Genomic DNA, 17,041 nt, shown 5'->3' with positions numbered 1-17,041 from the left:
ACAGCACTTGCTGGCGAGGTGAACGGGCCTGGCTTCGGTCATGGTCACAGCTGGGAGAAGCTGGGCTGGGTGCTCTCCAAAGCCTAGCAGAGTGCCACTCGACCTGCTGTGTTACAGAAGAGGGCTTGTCACCTCCATCAGAAGGTCATGGGGAGGCCAGACCCACGGGTGACCCCCATTACAACTGCACATCTGAAAGGTACTCTGGGAGTAGATGCTTTTCAGGGAGGGTCCTGGGCCATCGAGGAGTAGGGGATAAGGAGCCCTGATCCTGCAGGCCAGATCCTATTCCCTCCCGCCTCCTAGAGAAGGGATATGAGGGCCCTGGGTCTCTCCCTGCAGCTGGGAAAGGGGCCTGGCGCCTTCCGTGGGGGAAGACAGCCACATGCCCACTGCCTGCCTAGGCCTGGCCAGGGGCCCACTGCACCTCCTCTTTTGTGTGACGACCCCTTGGACTGCAGTGAATAATCTGACACGTTAGAAATAAACACGGATGGATTACAGACAAGGCAAAACGGGCGTGAATCTTAAAAACACTCATCAAAGTACAGCAACCTCATCTTCAGGAGGGATGGGAGCTTTGGTCCTTTGAGAGCCACAAGAAGGACCCACACGGAGAGGCTGAAGGTCACACCCACATACACCTGGTGCCAGGCAGGTGGCAGAAATGGGTGCATCTGCCTGTCCAGTGTGCCGCTCTGAGAAGATGGACCCCACCCCTACTCCCCGCCATGTCCCCTTGTGTTTCTTGTTTCTCCTGGCCCCTGCAGAGGTGACCACTGTGGACATGCTGGCAGAGGCCACTGTGCACCAACAGGCTGCCAAGACAGGTGGAAACACGAAGAGTTCACAGCGTGAGGGGGCACGTGACTTCCAGTGAGCTGGAGCTCGTGGCTGACCCTGTCCGTATCCTGGGCCCCCATGGCCACGTGCTCCCTGATGCAGTGACAGACACTCAAGTTCATCTGTCCATTTTCCTTTTCTCCCATTACAACAGTGCAGCCATACACAGATATACTTGTTTCCTTAAGAATATTTCTGGGGGGACTTTCCTGCTGGTCCAGTGATTAGGCATGGGTTTGATACCTGGTTGATGAACTAAGATCCCACATGCTGTGGGGTACAGCCAAAAATCAAAACAAAAACAAAATGGAAGTGATACACGTGGATTATAAAAAAGTTGAACTATAGAGAAAGTACTATTAAAAAGTAAAGGCCAGGGTGGGAGACAGACCCAAGAGGGAGGGGATATGTGTATACATATGGCTGATTCACTTCCTTGTACAGCAGAAACTAACACAACATTGTAAAGCAACTGTACCCTAACTTAAAAAATAGTAAAGACTTCACTGTTTAAAAAAAAACAACTGTGGCCCTTCCAGCATGTCATACAGATACACACAGATACACATCTGTACCGCAGCCTTGATTCTGACCTGGACCTGTCAGGGAGCCCCTGTATGTTGCCTTCTCCTCCGCTTCTGTAACTTCCTGTGTCTGCCACCTGTGCAGCATGGTTCTGTGGGGCCCGCGGTCTGGTGAGAGACCCCTGTGAACCCCTTGGTCCCAGAAGGGAAGCCTGGAGATGGACCCCCGTTTATAGATCAGTAAACTGAGGTCTGGAGAAAGAGAGGACTGAGCACTCTGTGTCTGCCCAGACAGGACAGACGCTCCGCTGCCTCTTAGCTCTGCGTGTGGGCAGCCGCTCCAGGCCACTTCTGGATCCTCTCCCAGCCTTGACTTCTTCATCTATGAAATGGGGCTGACAACTCTTGAAGGGTAGTAGTGAGGACGGAGTGACAGAACTTAAGGTGGAAGTGAGCACACGGTCATCAGGCTCCACGGGTCACTCACATTCTCACATTCCCCTGGGCCCAGGGTGTGAATACAAACACTGCGGGTTGAGAGTGGGCCCCGCTGGGGCTTCCTGCCCGCAGAGTGGCTGGTAGATGAAAACCACAGCTCCAAGACCCTGATTCTCCCTGGGAGTGGATGCACATTTGAGGCTTGTCCAGTGCTGACCACTGCTCTGACATGGTCCACCCCCCGCATTGCCCATGGGGAGAAGGCCCCCCTCCGTTACTGCCCCACTTTCCTCTGGGTGCCCCCTTGAACAGCAGGCTCCAGTGGAGCCAGCTCTGGGATACTCCCCCAGCCCCTCCACGCATCAGGTTTGAGTCCCAGTTGCCTTGCCCTAGACTCTGGGCCCCTGGAGGGCAAGGCCACAGGGGGTGATGTTGCTCTGGGCCTGGTAAACATCACTGGAAGGAACTGACAAAGGGTCCCTGCCTCCTTCTTGCCCTGCTTCTTCCCCGCGTGCTGGAGTGACCCGGGGCCCATGGGGCAGCCTGCAGAGCACTTCCTGCCTTACCTGGACCTGGGAGAGGCTGGGCTCAGGGCCTGGGGACCACCTGTGGGCTGGGGTGCTGAGGCCCTGGAGGGCTGTGGAGATAGGGGAGGGTGAATGCCTGCCCAGGTGGTCCACCTGTTTGAATTTCAAAGGCATGGGAGGCGCAGGCCAGCAGGAATGCTGACCGCCAGTGCCCAGCGGGTGCTTACCTGGACAGTGGTTGTCCTGAGTGGGCTTCTCTGCTAGAGGAAGGGGCTGAGTGTCTCTGCAGCCTTTAGTCAAAGCTCCAGCAGGCCTCTCCCTGCCAGAGAGGGAGGTGCCACCAAGGATGGTCAGGCTTAAACCAGATGGACCCGAGGGACAGCGACAGGCCTGGGGACAAGGGTCTGAGCCAGGCTATATAAGCCACGGTGCGAGGGGGAGGGGGTACTGCAGATGGAGAGGGTGTGAGAATACTGCCCTGGGATGGGGGTCGGGCCCGAGTCCCGGGCTGCTGTCCAAACCCAGACCTGGGTGGGTCACTGAGAAGACTGGAACCCGTGACGGAAGGCCCCCTGGAGGTCGCTTCGGGCACTGCATCGTCCCGTGGCCAGCCTAGGAAGGGGCGGGGGCGTGGCTGCAATGGAGGGGACCACCCCATCGCCCCACTTCCGCCGCCCGCTGCTTTAGACCTGCGGGTTAGGCGGACCCCGGGCGTCTGCTTTCCCGCGTTACCGACGAAGTTAAACAATTTGGCCTGGACGTTCTCGGGGGCGAGGCCCCACTTTCCCTGTTCGCGCCCGAAAGCCAGCGCCAGGGAGCGAAGTTCCCGACCCCCGTATTCTGACAAGGCTGGGCCACTCTTTCTCCCCAAAGCACCCCGAACCCTGCCCGCCCTTTGTGACCCTGGTCGTCCTAACTCCCAAATGGGGCGCAAAAAGAGAAACGAGCGCAAGCTCGCTCGACACAGCCAGGAGAGGAGTTCCTCCCTTCCCAGTCTAGCTGCGGGTCTACGAGAAAGGCGATGGGGTCCCCCATAAGAAAAGGCGAGGAAACGCAAGGGCGCGCGGTCCAGCAGGGCCACAAGTTGGGGAAGAGGAGAGGGGGAAGGGTCGCGCACGTGGCCGGGGGGCGGGGCTGGCCGCTTCCGCACCCCCACCGGGCCACGTGGGGAGCGGACCCCTCCCCCATCCCGACCTGGGGCGCGCCCTGGACCGGGTGGAAGCGTCCGGGGAAGGGGCGGGCCCCCGCCGGCCGCGCGCCTTAGCGCGCGGTGGGCGAGCCCGCGAGGAGGCGGGGCGCGCGCCGAGCAGGGAAGGACTCGCCCTAGGGGGCGGGCCCACCCAAGGAAGGAGGGGCGTGCCGGGATGGGGCGGGACTCGCTCCGGAGGCGGGACCCTACCAGGGACGGGCGGAGTTTCCTGGCGTGAGGAGGGGGTTCTCTGGGGGCGGACCGGAGGGAGCTACTGAGGGAAAGGCGCGCCAGAGGGAGCTGGCTCCTCAGCCTGCTGCCCGGCGTGGGGAAGGCGCGCTCGGGGAGGGAGGAGGGCGTACTGCGGGGCCAGAGTGGGCGCGACAGGGGGCGGTTCCTTCGGCCCGGGCTCCGCCCCCGGAGGCCTCGCGCGGAGGGCAGGGTGGTAGAGGGCGCGCCGGGCGGGGGGCGTGGCAGCGCGCCCCGAGGGGGCGTCCTCCAGGCGGGGCGGGCCGCGGCCGCCCCCGCGGGCTCCGGTGCGTCAGGGCGCGTCAGGCGGGGCGGGGCGGGCAGAGCGCGGGCGGCGGCGGCGGCGGCGCGCGCCGGCCTCCTCCTCCTCCTCCCGCACTCGAGCAGCCGCCACCGGCCGGACGGGCGCCGCTCCTGCCTCCGCTCCGCCCGCTCGGCCGCGCCGCTCGCCCCTGCTTGGCATGTCGGCAGCCGTGGCGTGCGTGGATTACTTCGCCGCCGACGTGCTCATGGCCATCTCCTCGGGTGCCGTGGTGCACCGCGGGCGGCCGGGCCCCGAGGGCGCGGGCCCAGCCACCGGCCTGGATGTGCGCGCGCCGCGCCGCGAGGCCGCCCCGCCTGGACCCCCTGGGCCGCCGCCGCCGGCCCCCGCTGTCCTAGGCCCAGGCCCCGGCGCCGCCGCCGCCGCACCCCACCTGCTGGCCGCCAGCATCCTGGCCGACCTGCGCGGTGGGCCCAGCGCCGCTCCGGGGGGCGCCTCGCCCGCCTCCTCTTCTTCGGCCGCCTCGTCCCCGTCCTCTGGCCGCGCCCCCGGCGCCGCGCCCGCCGCCGCCAAGAGCCACCGCTGCCCCTTCCCGGGCTGCGCTAAGGCGTACTACAAGTCCTCCCACCTCAAGTCGCACCTGCGGACGCACACAGGTGAGCCCGATCGCGAGCCGGACCCGCGCGGGGGCGGTCTCCCGCGCCCCCTCCCCCGCCGGGACCCCGAAACTGCGTGGCGCGTCGGGGGCGGGGAGGGGGGCGCGCCCGGGCAGCCGCCGCGCCGGCCGGGAGGGCGGGGCCTCGGTGGGTGGGGCGCGCGCGGGGGGCGTGGCGGCCACGCGGTCGGGTGGCGAGCGGATGGCGGGCGCGGAGGCCGCCGCAGGAGCTCGCCGGGTGCCGGTTGCTGCGGGATCCGCGGGCGGGATCGGGGCTCCTGGGTAGTCCCCTTCGCCTTCGGCCTGGTTTCTCTTTTGTTTTCCGTTGGTTTCGGATCGGGGCGGTGGGCAACGTGGTCGAAGCCCTCAGTTCTGAGGTTCTCGTCTCCTCCCCTGCCTTGGTTTCCTTATCTGTAGAAAGGCAGCAGGCACCGTGGCGCTGTCTCCGAGGTGGTCGCGAGGATTCACCCCGGAGAGCGGCCGAGCGCCTGGTGCTCGGCGAGGTTGGGGGATGCCCGGCACGTTTTTTCTGTCCTTTGCTGTGTTTTAGTAAGGCGGAAGGCGGGGCTGGGAGTGCGGGTTAGGGTTTGAGCCTCGGGAGGAGGGGGATCCCTGAGGGCGTCATGTTATCCCCCTGTTTCCCAGCGTACTGGATTCCTCCCACCTGCTCCGGGATCCGAGAAGGCTTGGTGGCGGGGGAGGGCTCCGCGATACTGTCACGTCTCACAGCCCAGCCCGGCGGCAGGGGGCTCTGGCCACCCTTTCACTCGGGCACCCCCTCTTTTTCCTCTTGCGGTTCCTTCCAGTTCTCCCTATGAAGTCCCACCTTCAACCCTGAGAATTTTTTCTTGAGCTGGGGGCCAGGGGATGGTGGTCACCAGCCTGAGTTTGACCATTGGAGGTGATCCTTCGGTTGGGAAGGGCAGGGAAGCTGGGTGGGCGTGGGCTTGGACTCGGTGGTTCTGCCACTTTCTAGCACAAGACCTCCTCTTCTGGGTGGGTTTTTTGTCTGTATAAAGGGCTCTCTGACGCCTTCTCCTGAGGGTTCTTACGTGGGTCACGTCAGGGCACATGGACATGGTTCAGTGGACATGCTCCCCTTGTAGGGACACGTGGAGGGCCGAGGTGGGGCTGGCCCTGGAATTGTGGCAGAGACAGGGATGGTGTGACCCCTGAAAACGGCTCAGACCCCCGGTGCCTTGGTTTTTTTCCCGCACTCTGTCCTGCTCTCTAGGTCTGGTGAAGGGTGGGGGGGGCAGGCCACCTCCCATTGTGGCTCCCCAGGGACACTTCCCCAGGGTTTGCTGGGGTTTTAAGGACCTCCGTGAGTCCCTAGGCAGTGTTGACTGCCCCCTACGCCCGTGGAGGAGAAAGGACTCATTGTCCAGTGCCTGTGTGTATGTCAGTGTTGCCATTCCTGGCTTTAAAGAGAAACTGAGACCCAGGAGACCGAGTCGGGGTGTTCCAGTGATGGGTGGGGGAGGGCAGGGAGCCATTCCTCCATTCCTTGCTCCCTTGATAATAACTGTGCTGGGCACTGGGGGGCACCTGGGTACTGAGAGTCAAAGTCCTGCACCCAGGCTCCCTTGGTTCCAGCTTTGGATGCTTTGGGGTACCTTCGTGCTTAATGATGGCTAATGCAGCATCTTTCTGGCACTCAGGACCACCAGACTCTACCTTACCAAAACCCTCTGTATCAAGGCCTTTTGGCTTTTCCAGCCCCCAGGGGTGGGGAAGTCATACCTGTCTTAGGTCTGTATGATAGAGTGGTGTTGCCCACTGCCAGGGGCAAGCCTGGGGACAGATCTGATGAACAGACTTAATTAGATGCTGGCTGTCTGCTGCAGGAGCCATTGTGCCCCAAGGGTCTTTGGGAGGGGGTCCTGTCCCACCCATCACTGCCTGACAGCAGCTCTTTTCTCTGTAGAGAGAACTCCCTTCCTGGTCTGGCCCCATTTTACAGATGAGCAAGCAGGCCCAGCAGGAGCCATCATCGTCTCTGCTCCATTTGGCACAGAGGGTTGGGGTGGGGAGATGTGGAGGGGTGATGGGGTCTTCCTTGGGGCCACACAGCTGCAGGGGAGCAGCTGGGAGCGGGGATGGCTGGCCTCTAGTCCCCTGGGTCTGCCCTGCAGTCACTGGCCTACAATGAGCTCCCCTGCTTCCGCGTGGGGCAGGGAAAGACTTGGAAGCTGCAGGAGATGTTGACGCGGTTGCCATGGATACCGAGATGGAGAGGGAGGGAGGTGGGGCGGGGGCGGAGGCGAGCTGGCAGTCTACTCCTTGCTCTCCCCACCTCCCTCATCTACCACTGTTTTCCTGCCTCAGAGCCCCCAATGCCCAGCACCTCCTGGGGGGCTCAGGCCCCTCCCCACAAGGAGCTCAGATCTGGAGTGGGGGAGACTGTTAGTCTTTGGCACTGCTCACTCTTAGACCGGGTCATTCTCTGTCCGGCATCCTGGCCACTGTAGGGTGTTGAGCAGCCTCCCTGGCCCCCACCTGGGGCACCTTCAGTTGTGACAATAACAGATGTCCTCAGACAGCACACACTGTCCCCTGGGGCTTGCGGGATCTCTCCTGTAGAGACCCCTGTCTGGTTACGCCTGAGAAAGAGTAGCTGAATGTTGATTGTGTGTGAGAGGGGCACTGCGGGGATGACCCGATCCCTGTCCCCCGGGACCCCTGGAACGTTGTAGGGGGCGGTGACAGCAGTGGTGATGGAGAAGCCTTCCTGGAGGAAGCAGCTTCTCTGGCGGATGCTGTGGGTTGATTGCAGCCTGGAAAGGCGTGTCTCAGGAGAAGGGCAGCACCGTGGCTGCAGGGGGTGGAGGCAGGGGCCCTGGGGGGTGGGCTGGGAGGCTAGGCTCTGGTGGAAGGTGGGGAGGGGGCCGAGCAGGTGAGCAGTCTGGTTAATCCCCAGGGCAGGGTGGGGGTGGGTGGGGAAGCAGGCCGGCTTTGCAGAGGAAAATCCGTTTATGAGGACGGGATTAGGGTCCAGGAGAGGGGTTGAGGAGGGGGGCTGTGGTGTGGGAGGCCAAGAGAAGCCCCGTGACACTGGGGACAAGAAGTGGCTAGGGGAACCCCTGTGTGCTGACCCGGGGGCGGGGGTGGGGGTGCACGTGGGGGTATTTTTTGCTGAACAGGCCCCCAGGAGGGGAGGCAGATGGGGAAACTGAGGCAGCAGCGGGCATGGGGGCTATGTATGGAGGCAGATCCCACCTCTACTCCTTGCAGAGCCATGAGTGCCCCTAGGGCCAGGTGGGGCTCAGAAGACTACTGGTTATCTGGGGGGCCAGAGTGTGGCAATGCCGAGGTGGGGTGGGGGGTGTGAGTGCCCAGGACTGCCTCCCCATCTAGCCCCCTTCTCTTGCAGTAGTGCAGTGAGCAGCTGGGGGCTGGGGAAGGGTGCCCCAACATTTTTTGGGGGTGGAGAGGGTGCCCCAACATTGTGGGGGCGATAACCACCCCCCACCCAGGCTCCCTGATAAAGGTGGCCCAGATGGCCCGGGAGTGGGCATATGATACCAGCCTGAGGAGCCGGCCTCCCAGAGAGGGAGGGAGCCACCCTCGCCCAGTCCTATTTCCAGAACAGCAGGGCTTCGGAACACACATGCTCTGGGGCCTGAGAGGGCCGTGACCCCTCAGCCCTAGGCACTGAGAGGGCCACCAGCCCCCACGCTGAAGACGCCAGTCTGGGTGGGGGATGTGGTAAAGCCGGGGCTGCCTGGGTTCCCAGGGAGGGAGGCAGGGTGTGAGGCAGCAGGGGGTCCACCTTTTAACTAAACAGGGCTGGGGTGGGGGGTGGAGTGGCTCCTACCTGGGGGTTGGGGGGTAAACCAGATGATGCACCAGCACACTTGGCAGCTGGTTAGCTGCTGCTGGAGCCAGCCACTCCAGCGTCATTCTGTCTACTCAGGCCCTGTAGACTCTGCACATGTGTATGATGCACCCTCAGGGGGCCAGGCTTGCGCCCTCAGCTTTAGGGTTGGCTGGGGGCAGAGATCACATCCAGGAGAGACTGAGCTCCAGCATAGGAAAGCTGAGAACGGAGACAGTGGAGGGGATACGCTAGGAGAGTGTGCTCTGAAGGGTAGAGCAGACATGCGATGGAGGAAGGGACAGAGGTTCCAGCAGGAATCAGGGGTGTGAGAAGCATCCAGGCTCCAGTAAAGACTTCAGCCTGGACCCTGAGCCCAAGAGCAGAGCACTGAGTGGGCGGCTCCGACACGGGCCGCACCAGTCCAAGCCAGCTAGGGCCTGGAGACAAGGAGGTTTGGAGATATTTTGTTTGAAGGGGGCTCTGATGGGATTTGTTGCCAGGTACCACCTGGGAAGGTGAGAACCTGGGATATCTCTGCCTAATAAGCTTTTGGTGCAACAGGCAGAGCAATTGAAATGGAAAACCTGTAGGAGGAGTGGGGACTGGGAGGGAGGGAGGTGGGCAGTCTTGGGTTGGGGGAAGGGGGCTAACATCTGGCAGGTATTTAAGATCACAGAGTGGATCCTCATGCCTGCTGGTCCTTGTAAAGCCTTCAGGATGGCCAGCACACAGGGGCCCTGGGCCCGGGTCTCCAGACTTCACCATCAATTTTCCATTCTTTTGGCTGCATCTCTGTACTGCCCTTTGGGTTCTTTGTGGCCTGTTCAGCCCCATCTCCTTCGGGAAGCTTCCCTGCTTCCGGCCCCCCACCCTGCCACCTGCTGCAGCCCCAGCTTTCTCCAGCTGTCCTGGGATGCTGCCTTACCTGAGCCCTGCCCCCGGTGCAGTCCACCTGGCAGGTGGGCATTTGTGCAAGGGTTGGCTGTGGGCTGCACCTTCCCCTCCTTAGATTAGAGATGACCTCCGGAGGTCACGGAGAAGGCTAGCTGTCGGACCCTTGGCCTCCAGCCTGGGGAGGTGGGGCACTGGCTTCCCGGCCCCACCCCACGCCCTCTTCAAAGGCGGAGCAGGCTGAGCCAGGCCTGGCGCACGGTCGCCCGGACCTCCTGGCCTTCATTTTCTGGCTGTCCTGAGTTCACCCCAAAGCCCAGCCCAAGTCAGAGGGTCAAGTCCACCGCAGCCCCACCCACCGCATCCTTCTCCAGCGCCCAGGTAGACTCTGGAGACAGGCGGCAGGCCAGGTGCAGCCAGGCTCTGAGCCTCCGAATATTACAACACGCCCACCCCCCACCTCCCTTTCCACCCCCGCCAGTGGACTGAGAGGGTGACAGGACATGGCATCCTGCAGGCATTCGCCTAACGTTGTGGGGGCGGGAAGCCTGCGCTCCGGGACGGCCACCCACGTGTGCACGTGCTCCGCACTCCCGGGCCACCCGGCGTGGGGCGGGGCTGGCAGCCGTCCAGCCGGCGGGGCGACCCCAGGCCCCGGCGGGAGCGGCACCACGTGAGCAGGGCCGGCTGGGCCTGCGGCTGTCCTTGCGGCCGCCGAGATACGTGCGGCAGCTGTGTTCCCGGCGGCTGCGTGCGTTCAGCCCCTACGGGCCCCGGCACCGCTCTTGCAACCTGCGGGTGGTGGTGAAGGAGAGCTGCGGGGCGGAGGGAGGGAGAGAAGGGTGGGAGGCGGGACCAGCCCCGTTGCCCTAAATGGGGAAGTGAGCCAACCCGAGCGGGAGGGCCCTTTCCCCCGCCACCGGCACCACCTGCCCCTCCAGCCCCTCCGCTCCTCCCCGCCTGCGCCTTGCAAGATGGCGACAGGGCCGCATGCCCCACGGAGGGGCGTCCCGCCTCCGCCCCCGCCACTGTCTGTCTGGAAGCCAGCAGCCCCGCCCCTATCGCCCCCTCCCCCAGACTTCGGCGCTCGGAACCTGTCGGTTCCAAGTAGGGTGGGGGGTCCTTTCCCGCGCTGTTTTGAGCCCCGTGATTCCGTTGAGGAGGTCCCCGCCCGGACCCCTTCCCCAGCTGCTGTGGACTTTGCCTTCTGGATTGTTCCAGGGGAGGCGAATGGTGGTGAGGGACAGCCTCGGGGATTTGGGGCCACCTGTGGTCTTGGGGACAGTTGCTCTCCCTCCAGCAGCACGGTTGTGGCCCGTAACTCTCCTCCCCCAGGGAGGTGGCACCAGCACTTCTGGGTTCGCAGCCTCCTGGGGCCTGCCCTCCCCCAGCTGCAAGCATAACCGACAGGTATCCCACAAGAAATCTTCTGGGGGGAGTTTCTACTAGGACCCTTTCGTGCCGTGCTGGGGGTGTCCCGAGTCTGGCCAGGAGGAACGATGTGGGAGGGGAGGTTTTACTGGGCCTCCAGGGCCGCGGGTGATAGTAGGAGCCTCTCTGAAGTCTACTGGTGCCCCTCTGCGGTTCCTCCCTCCTAGCCTTTCTCCCTAGGCAGGCCTTGCTTCCAGAGCGGAGATGTCACTGGGTCACCCTGAGATTCCAGCCCTCCCCCACTCCCTCACGGCTGCGGCTCTGTCCCATGGCCCCTGCCGCTGGTTCCTGGTCATCTCTGCCAGGGATCAGAGAAGAGCCCCTTCAGGTCTCTTCTCTGATCCCTGGCAGAGGACACCCTTCAAGTCTGTCTCCCTCGCCACCTCCTCCCAGTGGGCGTGTGCAGGGTCAGCCTGGGTCACCAAAGTCCCCAGGGCCTGGTGTGGGCCTCCCAGTGTGTAACCTACCCTAACCCCACTGTGGCTTCCCCTCTTTTGTCCCCCAGCTGGCGTCCCCCCTTCCTCTTCTGGGTTCCATTCTATGCCGCGAGGGGAGACCCTGCCCACATATCCGCATCTGTTCTCCCCAACATACCCCGCAAAACCCCACCGCATTGGGCACACAACGTCTGGGGGGTTCCAGGGTCCCAGGTACCCCGCGCTGGGTCCCGGAGCGTGCAAACTCTGGGAAGCTCACCGCCCCTAGGACGGGCGTGGCGGGGGTCCCCCCGAGTCGGCTGGGGACACGCTGACGATACGCGGTTGAGAGGGGATCGGGCGGCACTGTCGTAGGGCGGAGACCCCCATGGGATGGGCGGGTGGGGACAGGCGGGCGGGGATGGCGGCGGCCGCCGGGGCAGGATGGGCGAGGCCGGCCTGGCGGTGGGAGGGGTCTGCGAAGGAAGTTGCCGGTGGCGGCCCGCCCCTCCCCTAGCCTTCTGCTCTGCGGGGGCGGGACAAGTCCTGGGCTGCCTCGGGCTCCGCCCCTTCCCGCGCCCGAACCCAGGGGCAATCCCCGCCGCGCCTTCTGACCCTTTCCACCCTGCTAGCGCGGCGGGGGGTTGGGGGTGTCCTTTCACATGTTTCTCTGCTCGTAGAGGGCCACAAGGGTCAGTGGTGGCGTCAGGCACGGGAAACCGCCCAGGTGATGCCCGGCACCTGCGCCCCTGGTGGTCATTTCCCAGAGGAAGGGGCTTAGCTGGGATCGCCAGCACCTGGGAGCCCTCGGAATGCCCCACAGGAAAGGTAGAAGGGAGTTTCGCGGGGGCGGGGACAGCAGGAACTGTTGCCTTAAGATCGGAGCGGTCACGTGTGTGGCAAGTACATTGGGAGACACATGTCACCGAGGTGACGCCGTCTTAGGGGTAGGGGTAGGCGGACAGGCCTGGGAGAACCAGGTCTCTGTAGGTTTTCCTTTCAACTCGTGGCAGCTGCTCCCAGTCTGTAATTACCATTGTGCTCAGACTCTTTGCGAACCCATGGACTGTAGCCCACCAGGCTCCTCTGTCTATGGGATTCTTCAGGCAGGAATACTGGAGTGGGTTGCCGTGTCCTCCAAGGGGAATCTTCCTGACCCAGGGATCGAACTATCTTCTGCATTGGCAGGCAGATTCTTTCACTGGCGCCACCTGGAAAAGCTAGTAATTACCATTAGACGTAAGAAATAGACTAGGGGATATTCACAGTGTTCGGGAAATGAGTTGGGGTCATTTTCTTCATACATTTACACGTTTTAAATTCACACCCAGAATTCAGCCTCTTGAACGAGTTTTGCGGGGGAAGTGGGGATGAGACAAATGACCAGCACCCTTTGAGATCTGATGGAACGGCCTTTTCTCTCCCCACACACTGACCACTGTCTGTTTTCCACGCAGGTGAGCGCCCCTTCGCTTGCGACTGGCCGGGATGCGACAAGAAGTTCGCACGCTCTGACGAGCTGGCCCGCCACCACCGGACGCACACCGGCGAGAAGCGCTTCCCCTGCCCGCTCTGCTCCAAGCGCTTCACCCGCAGCGACCACCTGACCAAGCACGCGCGTCGCCACCCCGGCTTCCGCCCGGAACTTCTCCGGCGCCAGGGCACCCGCAGCACCTCGCCCAGCGACTCGCTGCCCTGCAGCCTGGCGGGCAGCCCTGCGCCCAGCCCAGTGCCCAGCCCGGCCCCAGTCGGCCTGTAGAGCCCTGTTCCAGCCGCCCTGAGTGCACCCCCGCTGGGCCTGGGCATGGAGCACCAGCAACCCGCCTGCTGTCCTGGGCCCTGGTGGGGCTCGGATTGACTGCCAGACCAGCCCCTTCCAGTGTCCCCCTGAGGGCCCCCCCGAGTTGCCCCTGCCCCCTCGAGAAAACCAGGAGGGGGCCTGAGACTGGACCGGGGTCATCTGGGCCTTGGAGGTTTCTCTCCGGGAGGAGCATGGCCCCGTGTCTGTACATAGCCATGATGTTAACTCTCTTCCCAGCTGTTGAACAGGGACCCTAGGTGGGGGGCCAGAAGGCATCCCTTCTCCCTCACCACCTCCCTGCTTTGGGTGGCATGTGGGCCTTGGGGGGAGGTGCCCCAGGAAAGGCACCCCCTAACCAGCGTTCAGACCTGGCCCCCAGGCCCCTCTCTCCAGGTTGGGATGAAGTGTGCAGAGCCATAGGTGAACTAGGGGTTACCGCGTGGGCTGCCTCTTGTCCCCCCATACCCCGCCCCGGGAGCCCTTCACCCCATCGAAAGCCATTGGAGATGTTCAGGGAAACAGGGTGCGGCCTGGCCGCCCCATTCGGGTACTCAATCTCAGGTGTCCACACTGGCCCACTGCCGAGGGAGGGGCCCCTCAGCTCCCCAGCCGCCGGGGCGGGGTGGGGGTGGGGGAAGTGGTAGGGTCTCTACAAGGGGTCCTGATTTGCTTCTGAGACTTGGGATAGGGAGGGAGAGAAATGGGGGTTCTTCCAAAGAGCAATTAGACTCACTTGGGGGGTGGATATCACGGGATATGAGTAAATGCAGGCTTATTTATTGTTCTCTGTCTGCTGGAGTTGGGGCTGCACTGCCCCTCGCTGGGTGGGTGTGCGATTGTGTGAGTGAGACTGGGAGAAGCTGGTGCCATCGCCGGCCTCCCTCCTGCAGGGGAAGAGTCCCCGACACTGGCCTTGAGCAGTATCATGTGACAATCAGTCCCTCCTATTTGGACCAGAACAGCCTTTGGGCCAAATGGACCCCTTCCCAGCACTGCGGATGGGGGCGAAGAGGCCCTGGGCCCTGGCTCCATCCTGCCCTCCTGGTGGTGGCAGCAGGGTGGCCCCTGGACCCGCGGTTGAGGCCCCACCCACGGGGGCGGGAAGTATAGCTCGATTTTTTTTGGACCGGGTAGAATATTTTTTCAGGCTCCAATCCCTTCCTTGATCTGGGCCCCTGTGGGTGGTCTGTTGTCCTCAGGGGTTGTGGGTGTGGGGGGAGGATCTTCGTGGTCTGAATTTAGGGTAGGGGAGGGATAAATGCCACATCCCCTCCTGGGGTTCTCCCACTGTGGCTGAGGTTGGATTTCATTTTGGAGAGAGACTGAAGACCCCGGCCTTGGAATGGGAAGGGACCCAGGCTCCCTGTCCCTTACCGTGAAAAGGCCTATTGCATAGCCTTTGGCTGCAGATCTGTGGCACCCTCCCAACCTGTTCCAGAAACTTCCTGTCTCCCAGTAGGGGGCTGGGGCGTTTGGACGGCACTAGTGTGGACCCAAACCGGCCCTGGCAGGATCCAGGGGCAGCGCCTAGGGTCCCGGGGAGGGGGCTGCGCCATGGTGAGATGCCTTAGCCCTAGCCCGGGGTGGGGAGGGAAGTGGGGAGGGGTGGGGCGGGCCTAACCTTGTTTCCCTTTGTGTCCATCTGGATGCCCCTCCCCATATTGTCCCAGCGCTGGCCGGTGCTTGTCCACAGGAGGTGGACTGTGGTCTGAGGACCCAGGGAGCTGAGAACTTGCCCCTCCGCCCCTCCCCAGTGTCCGGGGGCCTGAAGGGACCGGTGTTCACCTGGACCTGGTTCCAGCCATTTAACTGTGGCCTCTAGAGGTGGGTGGAGGGGGAGGGCCCCAAGGGACTTTGCTTTCGGGTGACTCCCTCCCCCCTGTCCTGCCTGGCCTCATCCTGGTATTTAATTAAACAAGTCTTTTTTAAACCCGATTCCGGAGACTGTGTGGTTTTTCTCTTCGCCGGTTCAAGGTGGTGGGCCTCCTGGGACTCTGTCCCGCTTGCCAATGTGGGTCCTCAGCCTCCTCTTGCGGGAACTGAGCCAGTGGGCTGGTGAATCCGCGGACCTGCAGGCGGTCTTGGCAACGTCCCTTAGCCCTAAAGCCGGAGGAGGGGGCTGCCCTCTTCAGCTCGCGCTGCAGACCGGAGACACCCACACCTCGGGCATCTGAGCCCCCGGCCCGCCTTCCAGCTTCGTTACCCGGCAACTGAGGCACGGTGACATGGCGTCCGGGGGCGTCTGCTGCCCGCCCCTCTCCGGCGCCGCGGGCGCGGGGATCCCGCACTTCTCTACACTGCTCTACAGGGTTCCTCCCGAGTGTACCCCGCAGCACTCCTGTGTCCAGTCGTCTGGCCGCTCCTGTATTGTATGCCTGCTGTATGCCGGCTCCCAAATGGAAGGGAGAGGAAGGAGCGTTGGGAAATTGGTGAGAGTTCTGATCCCCTTAGGAAAAGTGCACCCCAGATTACAGCCATCTCTAGAGCCCGGAAGGACAGTGGGGCTGTGGTGACACGCAGCGCAGACACTTCCCAAGGGTTTTGCTACTTCCCGCCCTCGAGAAGGTGGCAGCCCCGCCATCTGGTGGTCGCCCACGGCATTGCAATACCGACACCGTTAATTCCCCTCCCCAGGGTCCTGCCCTTGGGGCCGCCAAGGTCGCTCCAATCTAGACACGTGGCCCTCGTCTTACCCTCTGGAACCCCCTCCCTCCTTGCTCTCTTTCTTAATGGAATATGGCCCGAAAGCTCGCAGATGTCCCTCCCCGGACCCCTGTCCCACTCCAGCTCTGGCAGACTTCTCTGCTCCTTTGCGGCAGGGTTCCTGGAATGCTAGGTCCGCAAGCTCAGAGCCCCCTTAAATCTCTCTTGCATGCACTCTCCGTGTCCCGGAATCACCAGGAAGATTTCTGCCTCCTAGACGCTCCATTGGCAGGTGATCTCGGGGACCCCTAGCCCCCCTCCCCAGGTTCAGGTCCCCCTGTGCAAAGACAACCCCTGGTTCATGCCAGCCTCACCCTCAACTTCGGGCCCAGTATGTTCTTACCCCTCCCCCACTGCATATTCATCTTTCCAAGCATGCAAAATCTTTGGGGTCGTCCTTGACTCCCAGCTTTGGCTGACCATCCACATCTAGTACCTCCAGAAATCTCCCTGGAGCTCTACCTTCAAACATATCCAGAGTCCCCCCATTTCTCCCCTCTCTTTTGCCTCCACCTTCCCACATCAATGGCTCACCTGAACCAGTCCAGCCTCCCCCTGCTTGGTGCACCCACAGCCGCCCACAATAGCCACCAGGGGGGCGCCCGTGAGCACCTGAGTCAGGTTTCCTTTCTCTGCGCACAGCCCCCAGGGCTCCCACCTCCCTTGGGTAAAAGTCCAAGTCTTCCCCTAGGCTCTCAAGGCCCTGTATGACCTGCCCGGTTCCCCTCCCTGCTCTCCCCTCCTCCCTCACTCTTTCTGCTCCAACACCGGCCTCCTCACCACGGTCGCTCTGATAAGCTTGATGCAGTCCCCCTGGGCCTTTGCCCATACAATGCCCTCTGCCTGGAATGCCTTTCCACCAGATGTCTGCTCAGTGATCCCATTTCCTTCTTCAGAACTGCTCAAAGCCCACCTTTCCCATAGGACCACATGGACCACTCCCTTTTCCCACCCCCCTACTGTAAAGGAAATCAGTCCTGAATATTCACTGGAAGGACTGATGCTGAAGCTGAAACTCCAATACTTTGGCCACCTGATTCGAAGAACTGACTCATTGGAAAAGACCCTGATGCTGGGAAAGATTGAAGGCAGGAGGAGAAGGGGACGACAGAGGATGAGATGGTTGAATGGCATCATCAACCAGACGGAAATGAGTTTGAGCAAGCTTCGAGAGTTGGTGATGGACAGGGAAGCCTGGCGTGCTGCAGTCCATGGGGTCACAAAGAGCCGAACACAACTGAGAGACTGAACTTCCTACTCCGTTCTACTCCCCCCACCCCATAGCACTTTTC

General features: G+C 62.6%; 1 protein-coding gene across 1 annotated transcript; it reads left to right on the top strand.

Annotated features, from left to right (window-relative positions):
* Nucleotides 1–4,130: 4,130 nt before the first annotated feature.
* Nucleotides 4,131–14,981, top strand: KLF16 (KLF transcription factor 16). Its single transcript, XM_061423459.1, has 2 exons — nt 4,131–4,688; nt 12,703–14,981. Exons 1-2 carry the CDS (start codon nt 4,232–4,234, stop codon nt 13,002–13,004), a joined length of 759 nt encoding a protein of 252 aa, XP_061279443.1. The 5' UTR covers nt 4,131–4,231; the 3' UTR covers nt 13,005–14,981.
* The last annotated feature ends 2,060 nt before the right edge of the window (nt 14,982–17,041 follow it).

The sequence above is a fragment of the Bos javanicus genome, chromosome 7 (assembly GCF_032452875.1).
Source record: "Bos javanicus breed banteng chromosome 7, ARS-OSU_banteng_1.0, whole genome shotgun sequence".
In the NCBI taxonomy this organism is placed as follows: domain Eukaryota; kingdom Metazoa; phylum Chordata; class Mammalia; order Artiodactyla; family Bovidae; genus Bos; species Bos javanicus.
Note: the sequence above shows the minus strand (reverse complement) of the source record. Positions and strands in the feature narration are given on the sequence as shown.